At 41.6% G+C, this 25,274-nt stretch overlaps 1 protein-coding gene across 2 annotated transcripts in view; it reads right to left on the bottom strand.

Moving 5' to 3' along the window:
• SUFU (SUFU negative regulator of hedgehog signaling) overlaps nucleotides 1–25,274 on the bottom strand; it is an 89,060-nt gene that overhangs the window by 55,260 nt on the left and 8,526 nt on the right. For both annotated transcript variants that reach the window (XM_031505269.2, XM_021536340.3), the window contains exon 3: nucleotides 9,759–9,895. In XM_031505269.2, the coding sequence (XP_031361129.2) occupies nucleotides 9,759–9,895 (137 nt within the window). The remainder of the gene's footprint in view (nucleotides 1–9,758; nucleotides 9,896–25,274) is intronic.

Genomic DNA, 25,274 nt, shown 5'->3' with positions numbered 1-25,274 from the left:
ATTCCTCCTTCAGTACAGGGGACAGAGCCTTTGTCCAAGGCAGAGCTCACCATTGCAGCTTCTCCGCTGCTTTCTTTATTCCAGCATTAAGGGATATTCTTCCTCACAGAGTTTGCTGGTCTCTTAACATGTGGGCTCCTCCTCACTCTTCTACAGTGGGGAGGCTCTGGGCAGGATGGAAGAAAAGGCTTCCTGCAGAGAGTTCAGCTCCTCTCCACTTTGGGCAGAAAACATCAGCCAGCTCAGTTGTGATCTTGAACTGCAGCCACTCTGGATAAACACCTGCTCGGGGCCAGCATCCAGGCGTCCCTGGGCGTGGGGCCTGCTGGCTGTCCCTCTGCCACTTGGGCTGCTGCAGCAGCCCTGCACAGAGATGTGTCACACAGCTTCCCCCAGGTCTCTGTGCCAGCTTCTTCCCTCCCTCTCTCAAAAGCAGCCCACCTGCAATATGTAAGCTAAAATAACTTGTGCGTTTCTATGTATAGCCATATATCAAAGTTTCAAGTCTTGGTGCTGTGTCCATCCCTGACCCTTTGGGAGCATCAGGGCACAAGGACTGATGTAAAACACAGAGAGAAGACAAATTCCCCCTTTATTTTTTCTTTTTTTTTTAAATAAACCAACTGAATGAACTGTACTGAACAGCTGAAAAACAACAAGCCAAGTTCAGTTCCCAGGCAGGAACAGGACATGAGTTGACAGAATTAAAAGGGACAGCATCAGTTGAAATCTCGCCAACTCAAACTGGGCCTAAACCTACTTTATCTAAATTGCAGTAGCAGCTACTCTTAAACAAGCCTTCTCTTTCAGGCAGCACTGAGATCCCTCACTTACTGCCTGGAAATACTATGTAATCAGTAAAGCAGTCTAGGGGAAGACAGCTTTCCTTCTACTTCAACAAAGTCTTTTATAAGCAACAAAGGCTTTCTGTGCCTTTGCTCCTGGCAAAGTCTCTCCATGCCTGAGTGTGAACCTATCCTTTGGGGCTGGAGAAGGTCAGAGACCTGTTCCCAGCCAAGAACTAGAAGTTAGAGGGACAACAGTGGCTTCTACAGCAAGACACAGGAAATAACCATGAATCCAGACAAACTGCAGAAGAAAAAAGCCCAAACTGTGGAAGATAAGGGAGGTAGAGAAGAAAACACTTTAATTTATATTATATAACTAGATTAATGACAACATAAGACATAGACTTTTCATCCTCCAAGTAAAATGAGAGCACAAGTGTCCTTGGAAACTCCTGGGGTTCCAGTCATGCTTTCCTACTGCTGCACTTCTGACTGGGAGGAGCCTCATGCCCAGCCCTGCTTCAGAGCACCCGTGCTAATGAAGCAAAATGTAATGTCACTTAGCAGTGGTGCTGGTCCCTTCCTCTCATTTTCCTGATAAATCATCCTGCACTTCTCAGACCTGGCCAAGGGGCTGCAGGGGATTTTCTATACTGCAGCTCAATTAAATGTATAGGGAAGAGATTCTCTAGTGCTGCCCAAAGTCCCAGCAAGTCACAAAGAAAGGCCAGAAAGATGCTACTCACTATAACCGTAACTATCAGCAAAAATAATGGCCAGCTTATCCCATCAGTGGCTGACAAAGTGACAGTGCTCCAAGGCAGAAGGTAGGGCTGAGTCTGGCACTGGAGTGTCTCCAGTATTGCAAAGGGGCAACACCCTTCCTGCTGGAAACAGGAACAGAAACAAAGTCAATGTAATCACACAAAATCTAAGGCCATGCAACTCCATTTGTACTGCCAGGAAGAACAGGCACACCACACATGTGGTGGCATTTGCAGCTGTGTCCCTGCTCTATGCCCTCTCCCAGTTTAACACCCATACCTGAAACCACTGATGAAGAGAAGACTCACAGAGAGGAAGAGGAAGGACAGACCACCAACTGTGTGCTAGTTCACAGCCAGGGAAACCTCAGCCATGGCCAAGGCCACTGCAAAGCTGCTGTCCAAGGACTGGCAAGCCAGTGCCTCTGCAGCCACCCACAAAAAAGGGCTGGGTCTATCCCTGCCTTGTAAGTGAGGATAAAAGCATCAGGCACTGGAGGTCCCAAAAATTACAGTCGCACAAACTGACATCATATTAAGCTTTGCAAGCCTGCAGAGGGGACCTACATTAATTTAACTAAGGGAACCCAGATTTACAGCGGGGAGTAAAAAGGGCCAGGTCTATCTGCAGCCAGCACTTTGCTGCAATACTTTTCAAGACAATTTACAAGAGTTACATCTGGCAATTCTGTTGCCAACAACTTCAGTGCTGCCATCCAGCTCCAGAGGAAGCCAGCTACAGGTTAGGGACCAAAGCATGAGCTCAACAGCTGCCTGTCGTGCCTAGCTCATCAGCCAACCACTCTGCACACCAGCAACTGATTTGTTTTGTCAGCCAGCACATCATTTGGTACCACTCACAGCACGTATGTCCCAGCTGGAAGCTAGGGGATGTGACAAGGCTGGCTTAGGAGATGGGGGGAGGGATGGGAAGTACTGGGGAGGTGAGCTAAAAAGCAGCAGTATGGGGAGAAGGGGATTTATTGCAGCAGTGCAGGACACAGTGCACAAAATGCAAAAGGCCAGGCTCAATCTGAGCTGCTGCTCACAGAACAGCTTGTTGTATGGGAAACATCTAAGAGGAATCAGGCTAAAACCCAACCAATTTCTCATGGACCGCTGAATAACTATCAGATGATGAGAACTTTTGGCCATGACAAACTTGGGTTAAATTGGAACCAGTGACTTAATGTTTCCATACCCCTTTGCAGAATAAAGGCACGCAGCCCCTGCACACTTGGTTTAGTGTCCTATTCACCTACAGCAATTTACTGTGCTACAATTTCAGCATTCATGCAGCAGAGTTCACTGCAGAACAGGTTCTGTTGAATTGAAATTGATGTTGATTTATACCTCTTTGCAGAGCTAAAAAATACACTTAACCTCCATACAATTTTAATCTAAAATCCTGGAATACTAGAGAGGAGACAGGCCAGCTCTACACTGGAAACGGGTCAATATTATAAACAGATGATAGGAAAAAAAAAATATATTTTCCAGAGTCATAGCAACCAGAAGAGAATAATAAATCGGCCTGGGGTTGGACGAAAAAGATAAGGGTACAGTCAGGGAAAAATGTGTATGAATTACTGGCAGATCTCATTTGGCTTTAGTCATCCTCCTGGGAAGAAATAAACAGCTTTACAAACAAGCCAGAGAAGCTTCATTTGTATTCAAGGAAGCAAGTAGTTTGTTTTAGGTTAGAGTTGGGTTGCTTGTTTTGTTTTTTTTCCTTTTTACACACAGAAATTGGCCTGTGTCAAGAATGTTTGAAAACACATTGGCAAGCAAAGAGTCACTGAGGCTACTACTCTGAAGCTTTCTGGACTGGAATTGGTTCTGTCCAATCCACTTTTCAGCAGTAGTAAGTTTTCTAAGGAATAATTCATAGAAGTTGCTTCTGAAGTATTCAGCTGAAATTTACATTAAACTGCCACAGAAAAATTGCACCTTGCATCCTTACTTTCTTTGCCTGCATATTTTGTTATTACTGTTTTGCAGTACCCAGGATGCAAACAGCTTCCTATTACTGACTAGTCAGAATTCAAATATTAAAATTCAACTTTTCTATTAGTTGAGACATCAAACTCATATTTAAATATCTTTCAGTGCACTAGTCACCAGGAGACTATAAGAAAGATAAATTATGTATTTATGGAATTAAAAAAATATATATTTACAAGACCTGAAAAGAATACTTAGTCATTCAAGACATACTTATAATAATAAATGAGACTAAGAAGGCTCCTACTCTGCCCTTGCCTAAAGGAAGGATAAACTCTGTCTGACAAATATCCATGAAGAACAGTTTGACTTGTTCTCAAAGATACGCAGCAATAGCGAATCTGCCACTATGCAAATGTGTCACTGCACTTGCCATTCAGAAGTTCTCCTAATGACAAACCCTAAGCCTATTTTACAGAAATTTTAGTAGTTAAATTACAGAATTTTTAGTCTCTCCTATCCCTAGTAGGCACATGAAAAATGTATTTATTACTTTATTCCTTACAGCAACCTCTTGCATATTTGAAGACTATTCTCACATCTTCCATTTTCTCCTCCCTAGACTAAACAAATGTAACATTTGATCATTCTTTCACAGGCCATATTTTCTGGACCTCTGGATCATTCTTACTGCTCTCCTCCAGTCTCCCTCCAACTGGTATACATCTGACTTGAAGCTTTTTGCCCAAATGAAATACAATGTTGTCCCTCTCCCTTGCAGTGTAGGACCCAATCATACGCAAAACACAGAACACTTCTATTTATACATCAGAGTAATTTCACTTCTATCTCTCAGCATGAAGAGTGTGTTGATTTAGGTATAGCTCATTGGTAATAGTAACTCCAAATAGTTTTCTTCTCCTTTCAGAACTACTGCTTTCCCCCAGTTAATTGCACTGGATTATTCCTGTGTCAGGAGAAGATCTTGCATCCTTTGTGTCTCCCTGCCCTTACTGCACACCAGTACTTCCCAGCTCTACCCATCTTTTGTGGTTGATGCCTACACACTGACAATTACCCAGAGTCGAAATATCCAACAAGTATTGCAGCACTCTTCACCTTTTACCAAGATCTCATTTCCTCAGCTCATTCATGCACTTGTTGAAACAATGTAAAAAATCTCAGTAGTATCAAGGCAACCAACATTCACTACTTCCTATGGTACCTGTAACTTAACTTTCTTCTGGTTTATTATTGATAAATCCATGCTGAAACATCCATCATCCATTATTCTGTGGATGCCTTCTGGATGGTTTGTTTCTCTTAGCAGTTTCTTAAGACCTGAAATTTGATTGACCAATTAGAAACTTTTTGTTAGTTTGTTTTTCTCATTTTGGGAGTTTGTTTTGGTTTTGATACAGGTTTTTTTATGGGATGTGAAGAATAGCATTTGCCAGTTTTCCAGTCTCCTGTGGTGCTACCTGTCTCCCCTAAACCAGCAGGGGCTCAGCCTACTCATGCTGATATGTTCTAGCGTAAATGTCATCAAGCTCAGCCAACCTGCAAACTTCTAATTCATGGACATCCTCTTAATACTTCAGACTCATTTCCCTCCACAACTTGTGCATTGTGGATAATATAACCATGACATATGCCACATCATTATCTTTAGGCTCTGCGCATGATGAGTTTTCATGACAGTTTCTCCAAACGTGTACCTGACAGCTGCAGCTGTTTTCTTTCAGGCTAAAAACATGGAAGCAGCAAGAGCTCATATACATGTGTACTTGTTGCCATGCTACATCAATATATCGCCTTCACGACATATCAGACAGACCCTTGAAAACAACATAAATTTAGCCTAGAGAGAAAAAAGGTGCAGATTTTAATTTCAAGAAAACACAAACCATAGTCCCTCTGTAGTGATCAAGGGTCTTAATACTGTAGTACATAAAGAGTTAACAATTGTAGTAAGCTCTGGATAAGCTTTCTGTAGGAAGAGCATTTCTTCCTTTTCATTTCATTTGAAGTATAAATTTGTTCTACCATGAGATATTTGCAGTACACCCATGAACCGTGACAAGCTAAGGTCACGGAATTGTGTTAAGTTTCATTTTCAAGGTTTGAAGGTTTGGGGATTTTTAAAAACTAACAGAGTTGGAATTTGTGGTCATGGTCAAACAGTGATAAAATTAAGAACAGATAAAGCCACAAATAAAACTTTTTGAGACTTGAAAGCTTGGTGTTGCTGAAGGAGGGTAAGTACTGCCCTTTAATCAAAAGCACCAAGCGCTTGTTACAGTGAACAGAGGAGCCAAGGCTGAAAGAGGTCTGAAATTCAATGCAGAAGATTGCTTTTCTAAAGCACTGCCACAGTACAGAAGAGAGAGAGAGAGAAACAAAGGAATGTAACATTCATTTGCCTAGAAGCGTTAGAAAAATACATCACTTGCAATGAGACATGCTTTGCAATTGCAATACACAGGAATAATATTTAGGACAGCGGTAGCTGCTAGGTGAATGTTTAACTCAGTCATCACCACCTGAAAATGCTCAGGCTCAGCAGGAGTATGACTACACCTTACTCTCCCCCAGCTTGAGCTGGACTCAGGAGCACACCTCTATGATAACTAAAAAGTTGGCTTTTATCAAGAGATAAGAATTTAGCTCTTAGTACAGCTTTCAGAGTAAACAATTTTCTGACATGTGAAAGTGCTTGGAGCCCATCCAAAATGTTTCTGCCGATTTTATTCTTTTTCTTGCTTCTTGTTCAGGGTGGATTCATAAGATTTACTTCAGTTGTTCCCGTTCATGAAATGTTTTTAAGGCTACTTTGGTGTATTAAAGAGACACCATAGACTTTTTTTAAAAAACAATTTAAGAGAACAGTATTAAAGTACATATGCCAGAGTTAAACAACACTTACCAGAGTTTCATTTGACAAATGCTCTAAGCATTACAGTCAGAAAGAACTTGAGCAACAAGAAACCTTTCATCACGTAAAACAATGCTGTCATGCCACAGCCTGCTCCATGCCCAATGGGCTTCAGAAGAACCAACCCTTCAAATACTTCAGAGTTTTAAAGTTTCAACATCTGAATAGAGAAGTCCTGTAAAAAAACAAGTAAAAACAATGGCAGAAGCTCACTTGGCTCTGCAGAGTGGAAATGTCAAACTGGGGATACTCTACCAGACAGAAAAGAAAGTAACACTACTGAGGACCCACTGCTGAGGGTGCCTGATTACCCAGGAGTGACATAAGGGAGAACTGCTTTGGATGCTACCATCCTGAGACAAGACAGCTCAAGGGAGTACAACAAAATAAAGCAGGACATGTCAGATGTGGCAGAAGTATTGGAGACTCTGAAGAGCAATTGAACGAGAGATCTTTGACCAAATTAGAAAATTACTGCATCTAGCTGTGGTCAACTGGCATTGCCCTGAAAGATCAAAAAGAAACATGATAAAATAGGCCCCATTACAAGTCTTGCTTTTAAATCTTGTCAAAATTAATGTGATGTTTATTATTAACTAGATAATTTTAACCTGAGAAAATTGTTTTCTAAAAGAGACATGTGATAATGAAATTTATACTGAAATAAAAACTAGAGCTTTTTCACTTGTTGCAACAGCATACAGATTTGTTTTATACAAGGCAAGGAATGGTTGGTAACAGTCAGTGACAACACACAGCTGCTTGCTGAAGAGCATAAAGCAGTATGGAAAAATTGCCCAAAATCCAACACTTCTGTAATAATTTAAGTGGCCTTTGCAGGTCTCCTGTCCAGCCTCCCTGCTTGAAGTGGAGCCATCCCCAATCCTAGATCAGGACCAACTTAGCTTTGTTGAGCTAAGTCCTGAACCTTTCCAGCAATAGAGTTCCAGCACCTCTCTTATAAACCATTCCCTGTCCTTTAGTGCTCTCCTTGTGAGCAAGTTTTCCTTGAAGCTTTTCCAGGGCCTCCCATACTGCAATTCAGAGCTGTAGCCCTTTGATGTACTATCTAGGGCTTGACCCCACAATCTTGTAACTACCCTCCCTACAGCTGTAGGCTCCAATTAGATCACCCTGCACATTCTCTTCCCAGGCTAAACTGGCCCTGCTCCCTTCAGCTTTCCTCATGGCTCACATGCCCAAGAATCCTGACTACCTTGAACACTCTCCAGTTTTTCAGTATCTCTTAACCCAAAACAGGACACAATACTTTAAGCATGGCCTTCCCAGTGCCATGCCAAAGAGGTTATAACTTCCTTTATCTGCTGCTCATGCTTTTCCTAAGATAACCCAGCATGTGGTTTGCCCATTGTATGAGAAGCATGGTATTGGCTCACACCCAATTACATAGTCAAAGAAAGAAGTCAATTTATGATTCATACGCTATTGTTTTTCATAAGGCAAATTGAAAATTAAACACTCAGAAGCTAGAATCCATCAGCATAAGTTTCAGTGTACCTTTAAAGAGTCATGGTGGATATAAAGTAAAAACCAGCAAGCAAGCAGAAGATAATACTGGAGGGTGGTTCATGCCAGACTGATAAGCATGGGCACAACCACTCTTTTCATTCCAAGAACAATTCTTTGGCTTTGAGGTCAAAAAGATGGGACTGCATTATTGCAGGAACCAAACAAGAGAGGTCTCTGCCCTGACTGCCAGCTTAGTCACTAAGAAGTTTTCCCTTAAGTACCCTCCCAAATCCCATTTCACTCCGCAGACCTCCTCTCACCCATGAAAAGACAGTGACCAACAAGCAACTGCTATGAAAACTAGCCTGGGCTAGGAAATTTTAAATGATCCAAATGGGATGTAGGACATTTAGTATAAGTTTACACATAACACATATATTACTTTGAGAGGGAGACTTTAGACTCAGATGTTTTCTTTAGACCCTGCAATCATTGCATAGAAAATATGAGTATGAATTCAACACTGCATGGTTAGTACCAAAAAGCTGCTCTGCAACACAGTTTAGGCAGGATGGGAATCTCCAACAATGTAAAAAAAATAATGACAGTCTCATAATTTAGATGCTTAAGAGTTACAAAAATCAAGATAGAAAGGTGAGACAAATTTTGGATGGCAACTGGGGAAGAGAGCTACACAGCAAAGGTTACAAAATGACAAGCAATAATCCGGGTTGGCACTGAACTATGTCCACCAATATTCAGAAAAGTACCCACAAGACTGGCACTTCCTCAGATTTGTTATAGAGGTTAGCAGAGCGATCCTGTTCTTACCCAGACCTTTTCTCTTTGAGAGTCAGCCAGCTGACTGAAAACCATCAGCAGAATCAGAAGTCACTGAGCAATTAATGAACTAGTTCAGCAGGTACCAAATGCTACAAATTCAATAACCACTGACTTAGAAAGTATTTTATCTGTAAAGGACCTCAAATTAGATTAAAAATGTTCTTTAAATATTTTCATTCAGATCTTGTGATGCTGTAAAGTGCCATTCAAGTACATTAGCCATCAGCCATTCTACAGGTTTTCATGTGCTAACACTAAAAGTAACATTCAATCTACTGATATAAATGAAACTATAAAAGAACAGCGCAAGAGGATGATTTGTAGGCACCCTGGTTTCCAGTTTTCTGGCAATTCTCCACCTGCTATACCTGACTCACAATTGTTAATTCCTTGGCCCTCCCAGCTTTAGCATTCCTTACTTACAACTGTCACATCTCAACAACTCCATGCTCACATGCATTGCTACTGCTTAGCTGCAGGACCACTTTAAGGGATTTGCCTGTGATGGAGCTGCAGTGTTTTTGGAAGTTCTGCTGAGAAGTGAGACCTTATCAGATAGCCGTTTTTCAGTCATTCGGGATAAGAACATGTGTTTTTCTTGCTGAGAGAAGATACTGGATGTGGCACTCAGTGCCATGGTTTAGTTAATAAGGAGGTGTGAGGTCACAGGTTGGACTTGATCTCAAAGGTATTTTCCAACCTCATTCTGTGATTTTGCGATTCTGTGAACCCAACTCTGCAGGAAAGAGTCACTGGGCAGACTTCCTATAGTTACTGACTGCTGTGTAACTTCAGCTTTTCAATACTCAGGATTTGCAGTAACCTGAACAACAATTGGTTTTGTTCCTGCAGGCTGGGCTGGAAGAAGGAACACGCTCAATGGGGTTTCAACACAAAGACAATTCCCAAAAGCTGACTGGGCGTTGATGAGACAAGTGTCACACCCTGTAACAGATGTGGCCCTTCAGAACCAGAGCAGGAGAAAGCAAGGCTGTGTATCAAGCCCTGTGGTACCTGACTGGAAGACGTATCTGGCCAAGCCTTGCATCAGCTCTGCTGGCCAGGTGGGTGGTGCTGACTCCCCTGTCTCTCTCTTCAGTCGGAATGTCAGCTCAAACCCAAAACCACTCGGTCCATCTGTTCCTGTAAACCTGGAGGGAAATGAAAAATAAAAAGTCATGATACACTTCTTGTAACCAGAGCAGGATTTAAGATTAGGATCATAGAAAAAGGAAGAGCATTCTCCTCATAGAACCAGCCATCCAGGGAGTGGAATCTGGATGTGCAGTGAATCCTGTGTTCTGTAACCACACGTGCAGATCTACCTGACTGATACATGACAGTGACAGCCCCACAAATGCAAAGTTGTACCTTGGACAACTAGTATCCCTATGGTGTTTTATTAGTTTCACATATCAGTCAGTTAGTAAAGGAAAAAATAAACAGTTGTAAAAGGGAGAAACAAAAATACCTCAAAGTGAATAATTTTCAAGAACTGATTCCAGCAAGAAGCATAAACCAGAACTGAAACACATTATGAACGGGTCAGTTTTAAGAAAGATCAAAGTTAACAAAAAGCCTTCAAGCTGATGTTTCACAGTAAAATTTTTTGGAAAGGAAGATGGCTCCATATTGAATTTCGTCCTTTCAAGGCATGTTCTGAAACAACACAGCTTTACTTCTAATATGTGACGAGCCAGAATTCAGTTGGCTTTTTTTTTTTTTAATCTCTTGGACCTCTGCTTCCCAAAAATAACTGTTTAAAGAAGACCACACATGCTTTACACTGATCCATATAAAAATTACTGAGTAACAGAAGCGTTTAGGTGAGTATCCATCAAATCTAAAGCAACACTTGTACTAAGGAGAACATTGGTGGTCAGCAACACACCAGTAGTCATAAAGCAGAAAGGCTGACAGGCAACATTACTTAAATTGATTTGTTCATATGGTAATGTGACTCTTAAACTGAGATCTACTAAATAAAAAAAAGGTAAGGAAACTAGCATTAAGCTACTTCCCTTATAAGATTTTTTTAAAAAACCTCAAAGATTCAAGATGTATCTTCCAAAGAACTCAGAAAATGCAGCAGAATACAATGCTTATATTCTTAAATTAACATTTAAAACTTAGAAGAATTTTATTTGCATCTAAGAGATTTGTATTTAAAGATTAGACTTACAATGTTTTTGAATAGTTAATGGTCACAAGTTGGTGAAAATACAGGGAAAATTAAAAAACATGTAATTCATCTGCACTGTGCAGCTGTTCTGAGGTAACAGTCAATAAAGTGAAAGTCTTTGATCTGTTTAATTTTAGCTTGGTAATCTGGTTTTGAGGAAATTGTGACATATGTGGCTTTGAATACTTGTGATTACTTTGGAAATATTTTATGCTTAATTTAGACAAGTCTTTCCTAGAAAGAAATATTAATATTTAGAATATAATTAGCATAGTAATTTTGTTAGTATTTTTGCCAAAGTTTTTGCTTTTATTCTTAATAAAAGTCTTGTATTTGAAGGTAAGTTCAATGTAGTTTAAACGACGCCATGGAATTTCTCTCATTGAACAATGGACCATAATCCAGGATCAGAGCTCCTGGATGAGGTTTGGGGGATTACCTGGGAATGGAGGCAGACATGAGCTTCAGGAGCTACACAGACCTTCACATATGCTTCTAACCTTTGGCATAGGAAAATCACAGAGAAGTATCCAATAGCCAAATTATGCAGCTTGGCTTTTCTTACAGATATCCTTTTTACTACAGGTGCTCACACTGGCCCCAGCTTCAAAATTTTTGATAAGAGTGCATCAGTCTGCTAGTGGAGAGGCAAGTAGCATGGGAAATTATTTTTCCAGTTAGAAACCCAAGATCTCCAGATACATGTGCCAATGGAAGACAGAACAAATGTCTTATCATCTCTCACAAGGACAGAGATACTCCTATCTATTCCATGTGGAAACACTGGATCCTCATGGCAGTCTCCTCCTTTTGCCGTACATCTCAACTGCTTATCTTATGAAGATGACAAGCTGGACAAAAAGTCCACCACAACTTGCAGGCTTGCAGATTTTCAAACTTGTGCTTTTTCCTGTAAGTCCCAAATTTTCCCCAAACTTCCAGAAAATTTCTAGAAAATCAATCACCTTTATTTAGCCACAGTCAATGAACAAGCTAAAAACCCTAAGAATACTTCCAGAAGAGAAAAACAAAACAAGCCTCATTTCCACAAGAAAACTGGGTGGAAGGGTAACAATACACAGATGGAAGAAATCTTGGTAAAGCACATGGAAGCCATGAACTCTTTCATGGACCTCCTCACTTTCTCTGCTACTTGTACCTGCACCCACTTGCTCCCTTTCCAGTGGAAAGCATTCCCAGCAGGTCAGCCTGACACAACTCCTGTGCCAGCTGCAGAGGCAACACAATTTGATTACAGCCTTTGATCTTTAGAAACTATATTCTGGCACTATTTGGGGCTGATTTCTCTGAGAGCTAGGGAAGTGAGGAAGGAGATGATAAACCTATGGTGTAGGTTTTTCTGGTCATGGTTAGGTTGGGTGTTTTTGTTAGTTTTTTTTTTTGTTTGTTTGTTTGTGTGGTTTTATTTGCTTTTGGGTTTTAGTGTTTTTTGGGTTTTTTTGGTTTTTTTTTGTTTTTTTTTTTTGAGGGGGAGGGTGGTAGTAGTTTAAATTAGAAGGTAACCAATTCAAAATACAGCCAATTTAGAACAAGGACTTTGGAGCAGAGTTCAACATCTCGGTGCTGAAGTGCTTTACAGGTAATTTCTTCAAATTTTTGCAGTACAGCAGTCCAAAAGCACCTCAGCTTTACAGTAATATGATGATCTGACATGGAACGTGTGCAGGAAGGAAGTCTCAGAATTAGTACTTTGTATCCCTGCATGGCCCTGGCTACACAAAGTGAAAGCTGCAGTACAACATAAAATTTCTGTACTAACAGATCTGAATATTTCACATAGTTTATTTTATACCTTGGTTCTGGTGGACTCTTGAGTTTTGAGTGGAAGCTTATTCTAAACACTTCTAAAACACAAAGTGGAGGGGGGAGGGTAGGGGGAAACCCCTATTCTGTCCCAAAACTAAAGATGCTAAGTATAAAGAGTCTGCATGGACTATATTGTGCCCACCACTGCTTTGCTCCCTCCAACACAAGGGCACATCACCTTTTTAGCCAAACCAACTGCAAAGCGACTGGGTAAGTTTTCAGAAAAATAAACACAAATGGAGAAATTCTTGGCTTGCTGCATGCTCGCTGGCACACATCAGATAGTTTTATATTATGACTACAGCAGTAATAGAAGGCTCTGGTATCTGCCAAGTCAAATCCAACCCCATATTTAATATTAAAACCTTATTTTGTCAAAGGAACAAAAATAAACCTTTCAAAAGCCAAGGCCATACATTACATGCCATTCTTAGGTTAAAACTCTCGTTATCTGTTCAGCAAATCAGCTCAGCAGAACAAACCACACTGCAGCACTGCACATATGCTGGAGGAGCCTAGCTTGTTCCTTTAATGAGGTAAGAGTTTCACTGATCGTGATATTTAGTTCCAGCAAAAGAATCCAAAGAAATAGAGGCCCCTTTATTTACAGAGCTGTGCAACCAGGCCCCCCAAGCCCCCAGCCACCCCATGCTCTGCCAGGCCTCTTCTGAAGCCACACACAGCGAACTGAAAAGCTGCTCCCCTCTGCAGCAGAGTACCCAGGACGTTTTTCACATCAAATAACCCAGCTTAAGAGGATCAAAAGGCAAAGTAGCCCTTTGCTTTAAAAGCAGCTCTGAAAACCAGAGGCTTTTCAAATCAAAGCTATATGCCAAAGCATTTTTATTCTCACTTTTGCAAGGAAGAAGGGAAGGTTTGCTTCACTGCAGTGTAAATAGCAGTATTTCTGCAATTCTGCTTTTGAAAGCTACACAGCACTGTACAAGGAGCAGAGTGTACTAGGTGTTTATTTTTTTTGAGAGTTTAAGAGTATGTGCATATAAATATATTAGGTGAACCAATCCCTGAAAACGGGAGTTTACCTAGGGAAATCACTATGATTATTTCAGCCTGAGAACAACAAGAAAGCTCTTTCAGGTTGTTTGGGGATAGTTAGGACTGCACTTTCAGAAGTCACAGCTGCACTCCCAACTGACTCTCTTCTGGGAAGCAAGGTCACAGCACTCTGGAATGACTTGTCTCAGATTCAGTTTTCAGCTGCTTCAACACTACTTCTGTGAAACCACTTAAGATACTTTTTACTTAAACTTCTGAATTGCATCTTTCCACAGCCTGTACAAAGCCAGTTACCTGTTCTGCTTCTGGTGAGATACTCTGATACTATTTTGAAGCCTTTAGAAATACAGTATCACTACATTTCTAAACCTGACATCAGGAAGAGCTGCTGTTATTTGTATCAGTACCAATTTTAATTGTACCCACAATTCCCATCCCACCCACCAAGAGATCCTCAACAGAATAATTGCCAATCCATAGCTTTCAGTACTCCTAATCAGCTTCTTGGGATGTTTTCAAAGTTTGAGGAGATGGTCAAATCAAGGTGACAGGCAGTATCCACCCTCTGCTTGATGAGACCAAAGCACTTTGGAGTTCAGCCCTCAATAGTGTTTAAGGCTGCAGAGCTAATACCCATCCCAGATTTTTCTATTAAGTAGCAAAGAGACTACTATTAGCAACACAGAGAACTGGTGTCACAAAAAGGATCCAAGGTACCCAGTGACTGACCTCACAGGTTGCTCCCTGAGAATCACTTGAATCACCTGAGACATGAATCCCTTCCCTTTTACTGCCCACTAACAAACAACACAAAGGGTGGCCTCCTGTCCAAAACCAAAGGAGAAGATTTCAGCAGCCACTGAGCTAAACACTTCAATGTCTCTGTCTCCTGGGAAGGGTATCAGGCAAGAGCTTATGTGCCCTAAACAAGATTATGCACAGTCAGTCTTCTGAATTCAAGCTCCAGGTGCACTGTGCAATTTCTTCCCACCATAAACAAATGACCCTCAGATTCCAGCGCTTAAGGGAAAAAGAAAAAAAAAAAAAAAGGGGGGGGGGGGGCCCTACCTAGTGCTTCCAGCATCTTGCCTAACAGGAAGTGGTTGTTTTTAGAGCAGCTGTCAAACAGTACAAAACTCTCATATGAGAACCCCGACAGCATACTGAGAGGTTCCTGTGAAGCAATTCCATAAGAAAAGAGGCACAGCAACCCCTTTACATAAAGGGCTTAAAAAGTATCCAGAAGAGTAATTTCAGCCAAAACCTACCTGCTTACTCACATATTCTCCTGGATTGTCTCCTGACATTTTAAAAAAGTATTCATTCACATACAAACATTTGAGAAAAGCAAGGGGTGGTTATCTGGATGTCAGATGGTTATCTCTTCAGAGTGCTTAGCAGGAAATTCCATGAGCTCCTGCTGCCCCAAACTTGCACACACAATCTTACTGGACCCCTTTGTAGCTTGATTTAAGAAAAACTTCATGCATAAGCAGGGCAAATATAAACATAATACGAAAACATGTTCAAAGATTTCTGTTCATGTAAAATCACGGCTGGGAAGTGAGTGACACAGTACTCAGAGATATCAGACTGTGGCAGCTGCTGCTTAGAGCTTGCTCTTGCAGTACATCATATCAAATGTGTAAGCCATCAAACAAATGGAAAACTCTTCTAGAATGTTAAATTGTTTTTAGAGATTTATTCCAACATCTAAATCCAAACAGATGCAGAAGCATTCACTCTGCAGTTATTTGGAGGACTTTCTCAGCTTTCTGAAATACTCATGTAGGAACCACTTAGAAAGCTTTCACTGAGATAGATCTGAGTAAAAATTTGTGACTCGATTTGTGCTGGCCAGTATAAAAACAGAATTGTGTTTCACTGAGCTACCATTCAATGAGAGAAGAGCTGTTACAGGGCAGAGGGAGAAGAGGAGACAAAGTACAGTTTCACTCACACATATACAACACTGATTTCACAGATTTTACTATTCAGCTTCTTTAAAACTCAGCCAGTTACAATCTTGTCCCTGAAACCTGGAGACTCACAGTTTAGATTTCATTTTTACAAAATTGTCTTTGTACATAACAAATGTTGATACAACAGATAAATTGTTTTTTCCTCTAAACCTAGAGTCAACTTTATTCGTAATTCTGCAGGCACAATTTTTTTCTATAGTGTCACTAGATAGTGATCAAACTCCAGAATCAGATCTAGGAATGTGATCCAGGGAACTCAGCCCTCTGAGAAACCATCAACTGGAAACTTTTGGAGGTCCCTTCCAACCCAAGTGATCCTACAAATCATCATGGCCAAGAACACAGGTACGAACTTCTGCTACTGATACTCTGTACCCAGAACTGTGCTTGCAGGATCCATAGCTGATAATTCACAAACACTTGAGTAAAACTCATTTTGACAGAAGTGGTTCCTATACTCAGCTCCTGCCCAACCACCTACAAAACAGCTCCTGAACTGTGCTATCTCCAGCCTAGTATGTTAAAGTAAACTACCATCAGTTTTCTGGTCACCTAAATGTGCTGGGCTACAAGTTAAGGCAATCTAGGGGTTGCTTCTTTGAGGCTCTGCTGTCCATGCCATGAAAGCAGTAGCATCTGGAAGAAGGAAAGGATCATGCCTAGCTGCTGGAGGTTAATCCCTTTGAGTTCTAGAGGCTTGGAAGCATTATTGCCTCATTCTGGAGAGTGCCAACATACAATCACACCTGTAGGGATAGTGCTTGCAGATTAAGGGCAAAGGCTACAAAGACCCTATCGGTGCTAAAGGGATCAATCTGCCTCATTATCAACACTACATCAGGAAAACTCAGAATACTCTGAAAGTGCTCAAACAGCATCCAGGTAACCTAAGTCTGAACCTCCTGTCTGCTACAAACTTCTCATCCTCCTCAACAAATTACTTAGGGATTTGATTCTCAGATGTAAATAATGATAGCTCCCTGCTTCAAAGAGTAATGTGACACACTCATTATATAGGAAATGCTTATATACTCCATCTATCAAGGTCACAAAAGCTGGGAAATTAACTCCACATTCTGCACAGCATGGACAAATACCGAACACGGGAAATGACTAAAACATTCAAATACGAAACAGGAGGTTGCATGGGATATGTCACTCCCTACCCCAGCAAAAGATGTTCATATGAGAGCAGTTTACATTTTCTTTTCTCTATTTTATGGTGCTTGGATGTAGCTATACCAGTAGGTGATGGTTTACTCTTGCATTACAGTTATAACTAAATTGCCAAACCAAAACAGTTCCTCTTCATGATTTCCAAAGCAACTTATTAAAAATAAATATATGTGTGTAATCAAGTAACTAGATTACTGACATGTATTTCAGCTCAGGGGCTCACACACTTCTCCACAGAACTACTCTGACTTTCCATTTCATGGCCAGCAGAATAGTCCCAGCCCAGGTAAGTTGTTGAGTGCAGGTTCTGAACTACAACAACCAGCACCACAAGTCAGGCTGTGCTTCTTGACAAAGCAAGTGCAAACAGTTTCACCACAAAAGCTTGGGAAATTGCAGCAGACTTGCATCATCTTAGTGCCCTCTGAAAGGATCTGGAAAGAAAAGCTAGGAGTACAAAAAGGATTTATTATTGCATTCACAGAATAAGAGTGAAGGCACTAAGGAAAAAGAAAACTTATTGAGATCTGTAACATTTTACTTAAGCTGCCTATTTATACTGCACTTCAGAACTACTCATCCTTCATTTCTACAAGGCCCAGAAGACCAGGGCCTCTCATTTGGCCTGAGCTGGAGGTGATTCTGCCAACAAAGCACACAGTCACTGCACGACACAGTGAATAAGAGAAGACAAACTTTCATCTGCACATGGATCCTACTTCTGAATCCTTAGCTCTGACAGACAGAGAATGGTAATACATTTCCACAATTTCACCCAAAGGCTCAGCTGCAACCTCACCAGGCATGAGAACATTAACACAGGACTAGTTTGAGCCAGAGTGGCTGGGAAGGACAGTATTGCTGTGTTTGGTGAGCAGCTGGGAAAAGGGCACCAACTTTCCTTGCAGTGTCTGCTGGCTCCTTCCTAGCTCCTACTGCGGAAAGTTCTGCAGCTGCTGGAAGGAACTTATTCGCATAACAAAAGTGCCTTTCAAAAGCAGTACAGGAGGGTGGAAAGAATATGAAAAAAAACCCTTAAAGCCACTGACAGCTACAGTTAGTTAATTTTTCAGCATTGCCTAAAGGTCTCAGGAAAGGATTAGGACTCCAGTACCTTACGTAGAATATAAACACTGGTGTATCCCATTACTTTCCTGCTGGCTAAAGAACCTACCTTAAGAAAAATCATGCAAAATGCAACTTTAATATACCCATGAGCACATTTTTAGGACTCTCATACAATTAAGTTCTCAGCCGTGCAATAAAATAACTCAGGGCATAAAAGATATTCAGGAGCTTTTAGGAGCCTGAACTCCAAAAGCCTGCAAGCAGGCTGTAGGCACCCACACATCGCTGGTTGGCAAAATGCTTAAAGTGAACCAGCAAGGTGCACCTGTAGCTCAGGAAGTCAACTGTGTCCTGGGCTGCACCACCAGAGGTATGGTCAGCAGGCTGAGGGAAGTGGTTCTGCTCTTCTACTCTGCTCTTGTGAGATCCCATCTGGACTGCTGCATCCAGCTCTGCAATACCCATCCAAAAAATAACATGGATCTGTTGCAGCAAGTCCTGAGGATGGCCATGAAGATGCTCTGAGAGGCTGAGGGAGTTGAGCCTGTTCAGCCTGGAGAAGACAAGGCTCCAGAGAGACCTTAAAGCACCTTCCAGTACCCAAAGGGCTGGAGAGCTGAAGAAAGACTTTTGACAATGGCACGAAGTGATACGACAAGGGGGAATGCCTTTAAACTGACAGAGTAGGTTTAGATTAGATATTATGAAAAAATTCTTTACTGTGAGGGTGATGAGGCACTGGCACAGAGTTGTCCAGCAGAGCAGTGGATGCCCCATTCCTGCAAGTGTTCCAGGCCAGGCTGGGTGGGCCTTTGAGGAAGCTGGTTTAATGGGGATTGGAGCTAGAAGATCTTTACGGCCCTTTCCAACCTAAACCCACCTATGTCTCTCCGATACTGAAGGATCTTGAATTCAATCCCTGATCTTTCACTTCATCAGCAATAAAAACCCAGACAATTCTGCCTTCCCTGCTGAGCTGTTACATAATCTCATGTAATTGCAAAGGGTGCACTTAAAAATATACTGATGAGCACCATGAGAATCTTAATCAATTAAGCAGGCAGCAAAAGGTCCTTGGAGTTGAGCTGTAATTCCAGGGAAAAGAAAGCACTGGACTCCTGGGGAAAGACTCCCAAAAGGGAAACATGAGACAGCTGCAATGAAAACTCTACTAGAGATAGTTTTTTTAATCTGCCTTTAAGTGTTAAGCTTCTTCTGCAAGACTATCTTTCCTTTGAAGCACTTGAAACTTCTAGTGTTTGTGAATGTTACATGACCTCTATTTGTTTTAAGACAATGTGCAAAAGGATAAAATATATCTTTGCCTCTTAAAAATCAAACAAAGGAGGAAAGAAAGTGTCATTCCTTCACCATCCTTTCAGTGGCTCCAGGCTTACCCTTAAACATTTGAATAGTGGCAAAATAGTTTTGCTTCTCAGTCAAACCACTTCAGTTATGGGAACTGCAAAATGGCTCAGCTTATCTTTCAAACAGGAGCAAAGTTGGGAGAGAGATGTCACCTTACAACATATTTTAGTACTGCTTACATTTGAGTGCAGCAAGTAGGAACACTCTCCTTGTGCTCCTGATCACTTTTGGAGGAATAACCTGCCCAGTTAAAAACACAGAGGTCAGCATACAGCTCATCACAACCATTCCATTAGAGAAAATCCCCCATCTATCTCTGAACATTAAATTCTTTTTCTGCTTAATTTTACTCTTCTAAGTAAAAAAGGAATTCAAGGCCCAGAGACATATTATTTTTGCATAATAAGGTTATACATATGGATTCAACTTAGCTAGGAAATGTCAACTTAAGGCTTGTCTTCATGAGGAAATTTACTGTAACTAGTCTACCAGTATAATTATATTGCTGTAGTTCTACTGGTAAAATTCCCCTGTTGAGCCTTATTCATAACAACAGCTGCCTTTATGGTTTATTTTTGTCGACTATGCCAAAAAAGGCCCCTGCTCCAGAAAGGCCACAACAATTTACAGTGGAGGAGGGGAAGGAGCTGTGCCAGTGCAACTGGAGCAGTAGAAAGAATAACAGTATAGAAATGGCAGTATTTCTTTATACTAACGAATAATTTGCTACAAAAAAAATAGAGTGAAATACTGTAAGAAATCTATACTGTACATCAGACATCATTGCAGGTAAGGTATGTTTCATGCTACATTTCATAGCTTTGGTAAAGGCCCCCAAGCCAGATGCTGGTCTGCATCAGCCTCCCTGTGTGCATCCTTTTGTTCTTGCCTCCCCCCGAAATGCTGCAGTGCATTTTTCCCAGGAGTACTATTTTCCCCCCATTCCTTTATAGAAGCAATGCCTTGCTGCCCAGCAACTGCCCAGGGCCCCCTGAAATGACCCTCCAAAACAAATGGGCATTTAAGACCAGTCCCTGTGGTTTACAGTTTGCATCTTAGGGACCAGGGATAGCTGGAAAGCAAAGAGCACTTTTCGCAAAAAGGATTTTAAAACAATTGCCCTTCACTTCAGCAGTACAAGAATGCTGAGCTAGACAAAACAATGAGCCATCTGTGCACTCTTCCCTCCTTCCCTTGTCTGTATCCTCTGAGCTTAAATCAGAGCTCCCCAAGAATGGCCAGTCCCCCTTCACCTCCGCCCACCCTGTTTACATCCTGAAAAAAAACAGTTTTCTGGCCTATTTTTTTTTTCTTTTTGTTCTTAAGAGCCCTTGCAAAATCTTCCTTTAAACCTCAGCCCTTTGTCAGGTGGTATCCCATCTACCCAGCTTTGTCAAGTGATGAAAAAATGCCTCCCACCAATGATCCGTTCCTTGTTTACCATCCCTAGAGGCAGAGTGGCACTCAGGAGCCCTGCTCACCCCTTTGTCCAAGGAAGGCAATACCATCTGAATGGGAGACCACCAAGATTTGCAGCCCTCTTTTGTTAGCCTGGTGTCACTGCCTGTTGGGCCTTGATTCAAAATTGAGATGACAGTAGAGAGGCAGCTGAGTTAGGTCAACACCACAAAGCATAGAAGAGAGAAGCACCAATAGCTCAAATTTCACATAAAATCGGTAACTTTATTATCAGTGTAATTTGTTGTTACCAATTGTAGCCACTGATTCATCAAGAAACATGCACTATTCTAGCACTAGTCAAGAAGGCACATTCCCAACACTAAAAACACATTGAGGAAAAAACAAAGGGGATTAGGTATGAATAACAGCATTCAGATCTATTTCTTCAAACCTTTATTTTGTTAGTATCTCTATCCCAGGCAGCAAATGGATTAAAAAATATCAATTATCTCACAGCTGGAGTGGCTGCACCACTCAAAAATACTTTTACCTTCATGTCTCACTGAAAAAAAAAGCTGATTTTTTAATTCTTGATTTTTAAAACATCACAAACAGATCTTTATCACATAAAGCAATCCTTCACTAGAAGACCCAGTTTTGATCCACAGTTGCTTCTGTTCCTGGCAGGCTGAACTTGCTGGGAGAGCAGAACCTGCAACCTCTCCCACATCATTCAACGCTAACCCAACTTGGAGATCAGAGTAAGGAAGCCATGTCTCAGATCAACTTTCCTCCAATGTGCCAAGATAATAAATGTAAAAGTTCCATTGACAAAAAAACCCATAAAACCATCCAGTTAGAGCACTATGCCCCTTCCCCGGCATGGTAGCAAGAGGCTTATCCTAACAGGATGCAGCACCAGAGAGCAGACACACCACCGAACAGGAAGTGGTGTCTGCCTTCAATGCTCAGCACTAAACCTTCTTCCAATCTTTTTCCCTATTTTTTTTCTTATTGAAAACAGTCCTTCTTGTAAATTCAACTACTGTGCTGTAAACGTTAAATAAATTTCCTTCAATGCTTCAAAAAACATTCCAAATCTAGCACAGTTGAAGAGTGGTCTCATCCCACAACCCCTGCACATATACACAGATAGACCACAGCACAAAGCAGGCTGCTCTCCATAGGTGGCCTACATCTTCCATTTCATTAAGGGTACTAACTACCTCCAGCAAGTGACATTTGGAAGCCAAGTGCACTCTGCCTTGGAGGAGGGAAAATTAGATTTCCCTGCAGTGACCATAGCTTCAGGGGAGGTCTGGCTCCAGCAGTGAAACACAAGCCTTAGAGGGTTCTGGTGCACAGCAGTTACTGGAGGGACACCCTCAGCTGGACACATAAATAGGCATGATGCTTGGTTTAACTGGGTTTTTTGTGTCTGGGAAATAGAGAATTGAACCCTACATGATCACACTTGTGCATATTCTTCTTTAAAATGTTTGAATTCATTGGTCAAATTCAATCCACTCCTTCAGAGGAAGAGTTGTCCCAAAAATGTCACATTTCTGCAAAGTATGCAAAAACAAATAGCCAGACAGAGGAAGAGGATCTACAGGTCCTCAATAAGCAAGTTTCAGTATTTCTAGACACCAGAGAATCCACACAGATGAGACTTGTTAAAAGTACCTTAATTCTAAGAAAAGCTCATTCTAACTCATATCTTTATAGGTATGAAAAAATCTAATCACAAAAAAACAATCCACTAAAAGACAGATTTTATTGTGCTGTGCAGCTAAACTACTTTTCCTTACCATGACAGATTCTCAAATAAACTATCACTGAAAGAAAACCCTGGGGGTTTTTTGTTACAGAACTCCCTAATTCTATGGCATCTCCCTTTGCACTCTACTATGAACTTTCCTCTCTCCCCTCTGCCTCAGACAGAAGACCAAATGAAAAAATAAGCATTACATTTAGGGTCAGTCTTTGATAGGCAAACAAGACCTGGGAAGAAAAAGGAAGTCCAGGGTATGGTGCCCACCTTGGACCCTCTCTCCTCAAAGTCCTGCTTCTTGTACTGCTTTCCTAAACTGATGCTCACTGATCTTCTCTTCCATGTAATTCCCTTTAGCTGGGGCAGATGCTCCACCTCCAGCAACCTCTCAAGGTAGACAAGATGAACTTTACAAATCTTAGCTGAAATATGGATCTACCACCTCTCTCTAATTTACCATCTTCCTAAAGGCCCTCTATTTTATCATGAAAACAAAGAGGGGCAGAGTCACTCTCCACCATTTTAAAATAATTCAGTTACCTTGGAGTTTGGTGTAGTATTTCAGCAGTGCTTTAGGCATGTGGTTTATAAAGCACTTAGGGACCCATTAAATAGCAAAATATAAGGCTAAAGGCTGGCAAGCTGAGGGCAGTGAGCTTTTAAATTTATGAAAGGCTACAGAACTAAGAGGCCACTAAAGTGATAGCTGTCAGCACCACTCCATCCTATATTCATGCAGGTTCAAAGGAGAAGCCAGCATGCACTCAAAAGAAAGAGAGCACTCGTTCCAACTTCCAGGCTATTTTCTAAATACTCTTTTCAAACTCCTTTTATACTCAGAAAAAGCCTTCAAGGAAACATCCACCCCTCTGCAAGCCTTGTATTGGTTACCTGATCCACTTTTGTGCTCTTTTTTCTTCCTCCCAACTCTAACAAGCATCCTTGCCCTTTTACAAGTTAAGGTCATTCAGAGGATCTATACAAGCAAGCAGAACACAAGCTGGACTGAAGATCTTGAAAGGCTCATGCTTACCCTCACCTTTAATAGGGAGGCACCACCCACAGAGACAACACGTTATCCCGGCATGCACCGCTCCCTCCTGATCCAAATGGAAAGCAGCACAAATCAAAAGGACCACAGCAAGTTGGAACCTGTTGTCTCAGCAGGTGGTACCCTGCATCTGTAATAGAGATGAAGGCAGCTGTAATCTCTCCGGTTTTATGCAAATGGGATGCTGCACTTCAGCTCCTGGCTAGGGGCCAGGAAAAAAAACAAAACCAAAAAACCCCAAACCCCACCACCCTTGTCAGTATGAAGTTGATGTAGTAAACATCAAAACAGAGTTGGCATGTCACTTTGCATGATGTGGGAAGACCACAAATAAAAATCTTATCTCAATCTATACATAATTTAAGCTTTACTTTCTATTTCAGCTCTGACTTACAACCCTACAATTTTAATACAAATATGACTATTCAAGGTGTTCAGGAATTCTATTGCATCATGGTTTTCACTTTCTATGCACTTCTTTAAAGTGTTACGAATGAGCACTCGAACTACGGAACAGTTAAGTGGAGATTCAGCCTTGGCATTAGAACAAACTGAAGTCAGAAGCCAGCCTGGGAAAAATAGATTTTCCTTCTTAGTCCCTGGACAGCCTTGCAAACCTGTGCCAGCACAGTCCGGGCTGGCAAACACTGTGGCACCACAGTAACAATCACAGAATGGGTGAAGTTGAAAGGGATCACAGGGTGTCATCTAGCCCAACCTTCCTGCTCATGCAGAGTAAGCACAGAGCACATGGCACAGAATTGTGTCCAGACGGTTCTTTAGTATCTCCACAGCATCTCTAGACAATCTGTGCATGGTCACCCACACAGTTATTAGGTTCTTCCTCATCTGCAGGTGGAACTTCCTATGCATCAGTTTCTGCCCATTGCCTCCTGGGTCAGAGACTCCTGAGGGCTGCTGCAAAGGCAGCACTCAGCTGAAGCTGGCATTGCCACTGATGGAGTCTGAGTCCAGCTACACCTGCTGATGCTGCCTTCCTCGTGCACCTGTTCACCACCAAGAAGAAGTCACCATAATGCTTGTAATCTGCAGGAACGATCAGGCACCTGTCCCTTTACCTTGTTGACCGCCTTGCATCAGAGCACCAACCTGCAACTGCCAGCTGAGGCACTGGCTTTGTGCAGACACACAGGGACATGTTCCTTGCTGCTGGCATTGCTGTGGGCAGTTGCTGCCAGCAAGGGGTGGAGAAGAGTGCAGGACTTAGTATCTCCTCTCCCACAACTGCACGGCCTCATGCTTCCTGCCAGCAGGCTGAACACACTCACCAATGCAGTGCAGAATCTCCTCAGAATACAAGAACAGTCTGAAAAAAAAAGGCCCTACTTTAACCCTGCAGAATAGATTCAAGAAGTTACACATTTGTTTTAATTAGAAAGAAGATAGAAAAAGCTAAAAATGGAGTATAACTTGCAAAAACATCCTGGAAGGATTTCTGCTGCCACTCAAGTTGTGCAACATTCTCAACTGGAGAGACTTATTTCCATGCAAGCAGCTTGGCATGAAATCCCACTGAAAGGCCTAAAGCTGTCATGACATCATGATTTAGGACTTCTAGAGCTATCAGCCCAGCACAGCTGGTGTCATGGTTGCCATTATACCATGAAACACTGAGGGGTTTTAAACGAAAAAGGTTTCCTTGTTTGAAATTCTTAGATTTCTT

Source organism: Lonchura striata, chromosome 7 (assembly GCF_046129695.1).
Source record: "Lonchura striata isolate bLonStr1 chromosome 7, bLonStr1.mat, whole genome shotgun sequence".
Classification (NCBI taxonomy): domain Eukaryota; kingdom Metazoa; phylum Chordata; class Aves; order Passeriformes; family Estrildidae; genus Lonchura; species Lonchura striata.
This window is presented reverse-complemented; position numbering and strand designations above follow the sequence as displayed.